This window comes from Tupaia chinensis, unplaced genomic scaffold (genome assembly GCF_000334495.1).
Source record: "Tupaia chinensis unplaced genomic scaffold, TupChi_1.0 Scaffold000075_1, whole genome shotgun sequence".
Taxonomy (NCBI): domain Eukaryota; kingdom Metazoa; phylum Chordata; class Mammalia; order Scandentia; family Tupaiidae; genus Tupaia; species Tupaia belangeri.
Window position 1 is genome coordinate 525,981 of NW_006159535.1, and position 11,247 is coordinate 537,227.

At 43.7% G+C, this 11,247-nt stretch overlaps 1 protein-coding gene across 3 annotated transcripts in view; it reads left to right on the top strand.

Annotated features, from left to right (window-relative positions):
• RHOJ (ras homolog family member J) overlaps positions 1-11,247 on the top strand; it is a 108,645-nt gene that overhangs the window by 67,484 nt on the left and 29,914 nt on the right. For all 3 annotated transcript variants that reach the window (XM_006142385.2, XM_006142384.2, XM_006142383.2), the window contains exon 2: positions 7,712-7,770. In XM_006142385.2, the coding sequence (XP_006142447.1) occupies positions 7,712-7,770 (59 nt within the window). The remainder of the gene's footprint in view (positions 1-7,711; positions 7,771-11,247) is intronic.

Sequence of the window (11,247 nt, forward strand, 5' to 3'; positions counted from 1 at the left end):
GTGACCATCCCCCCTGGGGGGTGATTTCTCACTTTCTGTTTCTCTGTCTCTCTCTGTCTTTCTGGTGAGTGCACACGCCCTATATCAAAAACCTCAAGAAAGAAAGAAAGAAAGAAAGAAAGAAAGGAAGGAAGGAAGGAAGGAAGGAAGGAAGGAAGGAAGGAAGGGGAGAGGAGAGGAGAGGAGAGGAGAGGAGAGGAGAGGAGAGGAGAGGAGAGAAGAGGAGAGGAGAGGAGAGGTCAGGTCATACTGGGCACATATGTATGCATGCCCAAAATCTCAGGAGGAGAATGAAAGAGAAGGATTGTGCCATGACCATCCCCCTGGGGGGTGATTTCTCACTTTCCCTCTGTCTCTCTCCAGTGAGTACATGCACCCTATGTAGAAAACCTTTTTTAAAAATGTATTTCTTGCCTGCTGAAGTATCTAGTGAGCACGATGAGGGTCAAAATTGCGAGTTCTCATTTAAATGCTCTATTTCTTGAGCCCCGTAGACACAGACAACCTGTTGTGATGATTATCCCTGACTTTGAACAACTTTCACGCCCTGTAGGTAAACAAGGTTTGTTAATTCTCCAGGTGAGACAGAGGCCTTGCGACTATCTACCCAACATTGCGCCAAATGAGTAGCACAAACTTAAACCCATGAATTTATAAAATTATTTGGGGGCCCACATGTAGCGTGATGGTTATGGCATTCGTCTCCCACATGGCTGACCACAGTTTGAGTCCTGGAACTGGTAGCTTGAAAAGTATGCTGGGTGCATGTGCATACATGCCCAAAATCCCAAAAGGAAAATGGAATAGAAGGGATTGTAGTGTGGACATCCTCCCCCCAGGGGAGAGTGGAGGTGCCTTCTAACTTTCCCTCTCTCTATCTCTCTTTTTCTCTCTCCAACAAGCATACATGCCCTATAACAAAACAAAACAAAACAAAACAAACAAACAAACAAAAACCTGAAACTTGATATAAGGCCAAGAACATGCAATAGATCCTTTCAATGTCATTCTGGGCAGTGTTTGCCACTCCCCTCCAGGGTTAATTAATTATCTAGGGAAATATACCTTTGTTTAATTCCACTATTAACTAAAAGCTAAGACTTTGTGTAGTTGCATATTAACTTGCAAATCTTGTTGGGTAGAGATGCAAATAGTTTCTGTTTAGTAGAAAAGAAAACACCAGTGGGCATCTTTTCTATAGGACAATAACCAGTTTTCTTTTGAACTTAGCCATCTTGTTCTACATTGCTCTCTAAATCCCTACAAATGCCCAGTTCCTAAAAACAGTCTTTGAATAAGACTTACCATCTTAATGGCTCACTTATTCATGAGTTAAAAATCTTGGACCTGTGTTTGTTCTAAATTTACATGAGAGCCAAGTTTTTCACCTTTTACAAATTCTATTTCTTGGGGCCAGCGTGGCGTAGTGTTTAAGGCACTGGACTCTCACATGGCCAGCTGTGGATTGAGTCCTGGACCTGACAGCTTGAAAATCACACTGGAGGGACCAGCAGTTAGCATAATGGCTATGTCGCTGAACTCCCATGTAGTCGACCACGAGTCCCAGACTCAGTGGCTTAAACTCATACCAGGCACGTGTGCATGCATGCCCAAGATCCCAAGAGGAGAATGGAGGAGAAGGGATTGTGGTGTGACCATCCCCCCTGGGGGGTAATTTCTCACTTTCTGTTTCTCTGTCTCTCTCTGTCTTTCTGGTGAGTGCACACGCCCTATATCAAAAACCTCTCGAAAGAAAGAAAGAAAGAAAGAAAGAAAGAAAGAAAGAAAGAAAGAAAGAAAGAAAGGAAGGAAGGAAGGAAGGAAGGAAGGAAGGAAGGAAGGAAGGGGAGAGGAGAGGAGAGGAGAGGAGAGGAGAGGAGAGGAGAGGAGAGGAGAGAAGAGGAGAGGAGAGGAGAGGTCAGGTCATACTGGGCACATATGTATGCATGCCCAAAATCTCAGGAGGAGAATGAAAGAGAAGGATTGTGCCATGACCATCCCCCTGGGGGGTGATTTCTCACTTTCCCTCTGTCTCTCTCCAGTGAGTACATGCACCCTATGTAGAAAACCTTTTTTAAAAATGTATTTCTTGCTACATCTATAATCTAGTGTTTCTCCCTTCAAAATAGCATCTTTCCGGAACCACATAATCTACATGGCCAGGTGGACTAACCCTACCCACCGGAGAGAGTACACTGGACATAAGTGATGCAGATAGCTGAGTATGAGCTTGGAACTAAAGGATACTGAAAGCTTACCCCTAAATGACCAGGCATTTCCACCATCAGAATTCTCTTAAGAGTCATTGCCTATTTATCATATTGACTTCAAAAGACTCTTGGCAACTGAGACAGCCAGCCCACCACAACCAAGGAAGGGGCTTAGAGCCTGGTTCCTAAGACTGCTGATGGGCTGGACTGGTGTCCTGAACTACCTTGCAAGGCAGGACTAGCACTTCTTCATCTGAGTTTGCAAATGACACCCAGTTTCATGAGATGACTGATCTACTGAAGAAGGTAGGCTTCGGCCCTGCCTGGGGTATTTTCTCTTTGAATAAAGCTAACTGATCTTCAAGGGTACAAAGCTATGACTTAGACTTCACTGGCACCTCACACAGATACAAAATTCGCCATTCCAGTTCACTCAAAGAAGCACAAGGTAGCCAAAAGAGTTTAATGGATTCGGGGAAGGCGGCCTTCATTTTACGTGCTTAACAGGTCACTGACAACTTTTCACACTTTGTTGAGAATCATCTGAGCCATTAGCAGGTCATTTGACCTACTCTCTTTAAAATCTCTCTAAGCTCAGAAAACAACTCTAATAGCTCCAAGAATAGAAGGTGATCTGGGACGTTAGCCCGACCACTGTCTGCCAGGCAGATTTGCTGGATGTGGGCACGTCCCAGCAGTTAGTGGCCTGCCAAGGAGCTTCAAGCTACAGCTCTGCACATTTGGAAGGACTGACTTCTGCCTGAGTTGCTCCATTTCTGTCAATGCATTCAGCATACGCCACGTGTGCCAAGAACTAGGCCGAGTAGCAGGGGTATATTGGCTAGGGAGATTGCCCTCGAGGATCTTCTCGCCCAGTGGGGTGTATATGACAGCTCTAAATAGCTATCAAATACGACCAAAAGGGACTAGTAATTCACAAATATTAAGGGTCCACCATGTTCCAGCCCACTGAGGCGGACCAGGTATTCAGTGGAGAGCATGACAGGCTGGCTCTTGTCCTTAGAACAGGTTCGGTGAGCATTTGTTGAAAGAGGAAATGATTATTCAGCACTAACTCAGGCCAGGCTGTATGTCAGGTATTCTCTCATTTAAATTTCATCCTCACAAGTACTCTCTTTGGTAGTTGTTGTGGTCCCCATTCTGAAGTTATGTAAAGAGGGGCTCAGAGATACCAGGTGGCTTTCCCAAGGTCACTAAAATGGTAACTAACAAAGGTAGAAGTCAAAGGCAGAACCGTATGCCGCAAGATCCTGCTCTTTCAACCTCGCTACATTACCATTAGCATTTCACGGCAACTCCTTCCTTCTGTGCTGTCGTAATGATTCATTTCCAAACTGAGGTGTCTCGTAGGAACACAGGCTGGCAAGCAATAAGGCCTCTATTGCTGACCCGAGATATAGACTCGCAAAGCCGTAACTTGTACGACTGCAATGGGTGACTGACACTTGGATCTGTCTCTGGCTGTCCCTTGATATCCTCTAGCATCAACTGTGTGACCCACTTATCTTCCTCTGATAGAACAGAAGACTATAAGGACAGAGAGGAGGGGGAAAGTGACTTCCAAGATAAGGCAGAAGCTGTACCCCTTCCTTTAGGATTTGGGAGCAGCAGGGCCAGCCCCCCACACCCAGCAGACAGCCACTGGACAGCATGCTGAAATTCCATCATGGCTCCCACTCCAACAACATCTTCCTCTCTGCTCTCCGCTCCTATCATTTTGTCATAACACAAGAAAATTATTTTAGCTCTTTCTCTCTCACTTTTGGGGAAAAGAATAATAATTTAACACATCCTTCAGGATAAAGCTGAAGTTGGTGAGCCAGGGCAGCCCGACTCCAGATACCCACCTCTTCAGCAGCATCTCCCCTGGTGCACCCTAAGGAGCTCATGACCCATCTGTTTCTTCCCCAGTGCACTCTGGGTGGACTTTGGGCCATGGAGACTCAGCACAGATGTCTCCTCCAGAAAACCTTCTCAGACCAAGCCTCAGCAGAATGTGTATGCAGATGCACACCGGCGCAGTAGTGACTCTGCAGCATGCTCCTACACACCCCCACACACACCGCCCTGGCATAGCCTAAGCTGTGCTGCACCATGCTCATGCTGTGCCAGTAAACCATTGTCTCTGTGCTCCATGACAAGAGAGTCTGTCTCTGTGCTGCATGAAGAGAGTCTGTCTGGTCTTTCTATTCCCAAAACGCTGAGTGTAGTCAAGGAACCCAGCAGGACCCTGAGCAGAAGGAAGGGCAGAAGGAAGAGAAGGCTGTGCCCAGACTGCAGCCTTCTTGAGCTCATGCTCACCTTAGGCCTGGTGGAATTTCCAGAGTCAAAGCTGCCAAGCCAGAAAAGGCTGAGGCTGGAAGAACAGCAGGCTAGAGAGATGACTGTTCTGAGAACAGAGGGAAAACCTGAGCAACCTCAGAGCTTCAGTGACAAAGGTCAGGGTCATTGCTTAGGAATATTTGCAATGCCCAGTTGGGCAGTGAGGATGACTTGGCTTCTAGTGCTCGCTCCACAGATGGCCATGGGCCTATATGTCACGTGACAGGCTGAGGGGTGTCAGGAACAGCTGTCCTTGACCTGCATGTACTGGGCTCACCAGAGACAGGAAATTCCATGTTGTAATGGCTGGATTTCTTCCCTTCATTCCTAATCCATGACTAGGTTGTGAATTGGTCACTAAAGAAACCATTTAGGCAGATTTCGAGAACATCTGACTGGGCTGTTTTCTGCCAGCATGCACAAAGAAGAAAATAACACAGGACAAAGAGCTCTGGGCTCGTGGTCTCACCTTCATTTCCGTTTCCAGCCTGACTTATGAAAGGAAATAAAAATGTTTAAATGTCCTTCCACCATCAGCATTGTCACCTGGGTTGCATAGAGCTGGGTCTACCATCAAGATACGCATTTGAAATCTCACCCACGTGGCTACGACCATGTCATCAAGCTGAACACATGATGATCTGAGTAGATTAGAAAAATAGTTCCCAGTGTCAGGTAGATAGCACTTTTATATACATGTTTTTCAAAGAATAAGTTATTAATTTTCTAAGAGAAATTTTGCTATAGGGCAAGTGTGCTTGCCAGAGAGACAGAGAGAGAGAGAGAGACTAAAAAGCAAGAAATCATCCCCCAAGGAGAATGACCACACTACAATCCCTTCTCCATTCTCTTGGGATTAAGCCTCTGGATTCAGAACTCGAACCACGGTCAACTACATGGGAGTCCAGCAGCATAACCATTATGCCATCTGTTGGTCCCTGAAGAATGAACTACTGCCAGCATGCACAAAGAAGAAAATAACACAGGACAAAGAGCTCTGGGCTCGTGGTCTCACCTTCATTTCCGTTTCCAGCCTGACTTATGAAAGGAAATAAAAATGTTTAAATGTCCTTCCACCATCAGCATTGTCACCTGGGTTGCATAGAGCTGGGTCTACCATCAAGATACGCATTTGAAATCTCACCCACGTGGCTACGACCATGTCATCAAGCTGAACACATGATGATCTGAGTAGATTAGAAAAATAGTTCCCAGTGTCAGGTAGATAGCACTTTTATATACATGTTTTTCAAAGAATAAGTTATTAATTTTCTAAGAGAAATTTTGCTATAGGGCAAGTGTGCTTGCCAGAGAGACAGAGAGAGAGAGAGAGACTAAAAAGCAAGAAATCATCCCCCAAGGAGAATGACCACACTACAATCCCTTCTCCATTCTCTTGGGATTAAGCCTCTGGATTCAGAACTCGAACCACGGTCAACTACATGGGAGTCCAGCAGCATAACCATTATGCCATCTGTTGGTCCCTGAAGAATGAACTATTAATAAATGCTTAGCATACATGTAGCCCATGAAACTGAAAGCAAATTATAGTATAATCAACAGCAAATCAGAAACTCTGAGCAGCAGGCCAGAGAATTCAGCTGCACACATTAGAGACATGGTTCTAAAAGGTTAGTATTGATAGAAGGAATCAAAAATCATCTTTACATTGCACTTGCACATTTTTTAATCAACTGGGGAAATAAACTTTCCTTCATATTTTATTTCCTTTTTCCAAAAAGAGATTCAATTTTTTTATTTGAAATTCAAATTTTCTCTTTCCATTCACTGAGAAAATTGTATTACTCCAGCCTTCAATCTGTTCAATCCGGGTATTTCTAGTTGAGACTTTATTTCATTTCCAGACAAATATAGCAAAGTTAGTATCCCTGTGTTACTTCTTACTTTCAGACACGACTGCCTGGCAAGGCAATAAGCCTGCTGGGTACATCAATTACTTCTCTTCATTCTCTATACACCCATTAGTTATGTGAAACCAAACCCATACAACGTTTTCTGTAACTAGGGCTCAAAATCATAATGATCAGTTGAGTTAAAGTGCAAGAATATTTAATTTTAAAAATAAAGTAAAATAAAACGGGGCTGCCCCATAGCACCACAGTTAATCCCTTTGCAGAGGAATTTAGATACCTCAGGGTCTGCATGATTTCCATCTCAGCCTAGTGGCTTGAGAAGCATGCAGGGCGCATGTGCACATGCCCAGGAGCCTCATGGAGAGAGAAAAAGGACTGCAGCACAACCAGGCCCCGTTTGAGGGGCGGGGGTACTTTCTCTCTCTCTTTTTCTTTTTCTCACATTTTCTCATGTGCATGTATACATACACATGCCCTCTAGCAAAAAATAGTAATACATAAATAATTGTTTTAAGATGTACTTTTTAAAATGGCAAGACCTTCTCATTTATTTCCTTTGCTTCATAGACTATAAAAGATGCAGGTGGGAAGCCAGCCATGGCATCGTGGTTAAGGTAGCTGGATCCCACATGGCCAACTGCTCAGTTCGAGTCTCAGACACAGCAACTTAAAAAAAGGTCCAGGCACATGTAGGTGCATGCCCAAAATCATGAAAAAAGAGAGAGATGGAGAAGAAGGAATTGCGGTGTGACCATCCCCTGTAGGGGACGTTTTCCACCCCCTGACACCCGTTTCTTTCTTGCTTGAACATGCACCCTCTGACAAATTATAAATAAATAAATACACACACAGGTAGGTTAATACTCTCAGGCTTTACTAACATTACAAAAAGATAAAGCAGAGAGATTTCTAATAGACAAGTTGCTTACACAACTGAAAGGAGGCTCAAACCAAAGAAGAAGAATCTAATCAGAAAACGGTACAGCCTTCTTTTTCCTCAGAATCTTGGAGTTCTAGAGCCTAACAAGAATCAATGAGCAGAGGGCCCTAGCAGCACCGTAATATTCTTCTCGGATGAGAAATCCGAACTTGGCTCAGACCATCTGCTGTCACTGCAACCCAAGGTTGCCTTTCATTTGGAACTCACACTGTCAACCTGGTTTAGAATATACACGGTGAGGCATATGCTTGTCCTTGCTGCCTAGGGAGATGCTGGCATAGAAAAATGCAAAGGTTCCTGGCTGAAGCTTGTGTTACAGACTCTCTTCTTCTCTTCTCCCCTAGTTACTGTGACAGTGGGCGGCAAGCAGCACTTGCTCGGACTGTATGACACGGCGGGACAGGTACATTTTTACTATCTTGATACATTATGTGTTGGGGAGTATGTATAAAGGGAACAATGATCCATTTGGCTAGGCATAAGGGACAAACAGCCCAGATATCACCCATTCTGATCCTCTGAAACCACTTCATTATCAACCTAAATGAGAACCAAAAGCATATTCTTAATATTTTAAAAATATTTATAAGTACAAAAAAAAACTAAATCAGAGCCATACAGGGGCAAAATGGTTAAGGTGGCTGGATCCCACAGATTTGACTGCATGGTTCGAGTCTTGGATCTGGCAGCTTGAAAAACATACTGGGCACGTGTGCGTGTGTGTCCAAAATCCTAACAGGAGAAGAAAGGAGAAGGGATTGCTGCATGGTCATCCTCCCTAGGAAGTGACTTCTTACTCTCTCTCTCTCTCTCTCTCTCTCTCTCTCTCGTAAGCACACATCCCCATAGCAAAAACTAAAAAATAAATCATTACACTATTCAAGGTAAATAATGCAAATAATGAATGCATTGATCAATGATCATCAGCAACCAAAGTAACATATTTAAACAAGAGTTTCAATTTCTTCCTACCCAAGCCTATTCCAGATCCAGAATTAATGGGTCAATTTCATGCATTTTAATTTCACTTACTTTTTATTATGTCATTGCCCACCACCACCACCACCATCATTCACTTAAATTGCCTAATGATCTGTGAAAAGGTCCAAAAAGTGATTGGAGATTGGGGAAGTAGGAAGAAGATATATTTTTGTTAGAATGAAGAAAAGACAGCTCCTGGGTGTTTTCCAAAGTGAAGTCAACCCCTAAATAATAGGAGCTTAACTCTAAATTCTCTAGGATTCTTGAGATATTCTTACTCTGTCAAAATATTTCTTCAAGATGGAGAACTTGGCAGGCAATAATGTAATTCAGTGGACTCAACCCCTCAACCCTGAACAAGGTAGCACACGCTCTCCTTGGGTGCAAAGGCCATCTTCACCTTCCTTCCTCACATCCTGCACATCACTGTGAAAGTCTCTCATGTTACAAGTTGATGAGTTGGAAGAAAAGGAGTGGTGAAGCAATCTACGGCTGTAGCCCAATTTCTTAGATAGAGCTTTTGTCACCATATGTCTTGGGTCATTTATTTATGTCAAAATCAGCAGGTTGTTCAGTCTGTCCAAATTCATACATCTTTAGTCCTTTGGAGTGAACATTTGACCATGCTATTCCCCACTGTGAGTTTCCTAGTAGTTGTTTGTCGTTACGCATTTGTCTAGGCCTTATTTTTACAATTAACTGGAGATATGCCATTTTGCTGCACTTGAAAGCTCTTTACTAAAATAAATAAATAAATAACTGGAATTCTCTTTGAGGATTTCTGTGTGCATTTGCAAAGACCACTGAGCTAATATACATGGCGCTGGAAAGGCCAGGGTAGGGAACCTGAAAAATTCAACACCAGACTCAAGGCTCTCAGTATCAGTTTCCCCTCATTGGCAGGTGCCTGTCCTGGAAACGAGGTACTGTCAGGGACTGGGGAGTAAAGGAGCCTTCTCACATCAATAGCAAGACACACAGGTAGGAAATGTTGGCCCCAGCTACCCAAATGGAAAAATCGAGTTGGCTGCTCTGAGCTAAGGCACAGTAATATCCTCATGGGTTTAGCTCATACCCTTGACCAGGTGGTATTCAGGCAGTAGAGATATACGGCATTGGCGCTTCAGTTGCCTACTCTAATTCAGTCACACAGTCACTGGGAGGTCCCCATTCACCAGAAGCCTGAAACAGATAGGAATTTACACTCTCATTCCCCATAATCAAACTTTATGAATGTAATCCAGTTAGAAAAGTTCAGTGCAGCGAGGATTATTTTGAAATTCGATTTCCCTTGGTCTCTATAAAAACTCTCTATGCCCTGGTGCCCATTCAGTTTTCTCTTCCACAGCAATCCACAACAATTGCTGGCTCCTGTGCATTAATTGCCCCAAGAACAACCTCCCCAGGCCTCTATTTAGTTTCAAATCCAATAAAACAGACGAAACGCTCTTGCAGAGTTTAATTATTCTTTTCCACTGCTCCATCTTTTGAAAAAAAAAATTTTTTTAAATAATGCTAGTATCAGAGGAAGCTGTAAGGTATTTTAAAGATATCTTTAAACTCCAAAGTGAAGTAAATGGAATGGTCCAATCCTCTGACACAGAAGTGGTGAACATTGATAAAATGTGACCCATTTGTTGTCACACTTTCACGCTCAAGTTTCCCTCCAGATGCTTTGAAAACTTGGAAATGGACAAGGTTCATAGAGGAGCCCAGAATACAGGGAAAAGGAATCAGAACAGTGCTGAGGATTCCTCCCAGACCTAAATTAGGCCTCAATTTTAAGGATTAGTACCTTCAAAAGATAACTTTAAGAAAGCCTGGGAAAACTGGACTAATTATGCAAAAGGAGGATTTGAGGCTGGACCTAAGAGAAACTGTTCAACAGCTGATTAGAATACCTTACACAAAGATGGGCTGAAATCCACACTCCAGAATGATGGTTCCCAAACCTGAGCATACATCAGAACCACCTGGAGGGCTTGTTAAACCCAGCCACTGGGCTCCACCCCCAGAGTTTCCGAGTCCAATCCAGTAGGGTCTGGAGTGGAGCCCAAGAATTTGCATTTGTAACAGGTTCCTGGTGCTTCTGGCCTGTACACAATGCTTTGAGAACTACCATTCTAGAACACTCCACTCCAAGTGTGGTCCACTGAACGCAACAATGGCATCAGCAGGGAGCTCATGAGAAAGGCAGAATTCCAGGCCCCATCCACTGAATCTGAAAACTTAGTTTAAGAAGACCTCCAGGTGACTCAAAGGCATATTAAATTTGGAGTCGCACTTCTCTAGAATAGCCTTTGGTAGTTGAAGCACAGTTCTCATAGGAAGATGCAATGGAAAATAGCCACTACCCACATTGATTCCTGTGGTTATACGCTACAGCCAATAAGACTTTGAAACAAATTTAATTTGGAAGCACTATCCCAAAATTTCCATTCCCAGTCTTAGGTATGGTAATTCGCACATCTTCAATAAACTCCAGTAAACATGGCTCAGGTCACATGGTTAAGGAAAATTTATAACTAATTCAAAAATGCCACTTGGCCAGTTACTTAGAATGAGATTATTTCAAAACTAATTGGTCAGGGACCAGCAGTTAGCATAATGGCTATGTCGCTGGACCCCCACGTAGTCGACCGCAGTTCGCGTCCTGGACCCGGTGGTTTGAAACTCACGCCAGGTGCGTGTGCGTGTGTGCCCAAGATCCTGAGAATGGAGGAGAAGGGATTGCAGCGTGGCCATCCCCCCTGGGGGGTGATTTCTCGCTTTCTATCTCTCTGTCTCTTTCTGTCTGTCTGGCAAGCATACGCGCCCTATAGCAAAAACCTCTCCCCCCACCCCAAAAAAAAAAAAAAAAAAAAAAAAGATTGAGCACTCCCTGAACCACAAAAACAAA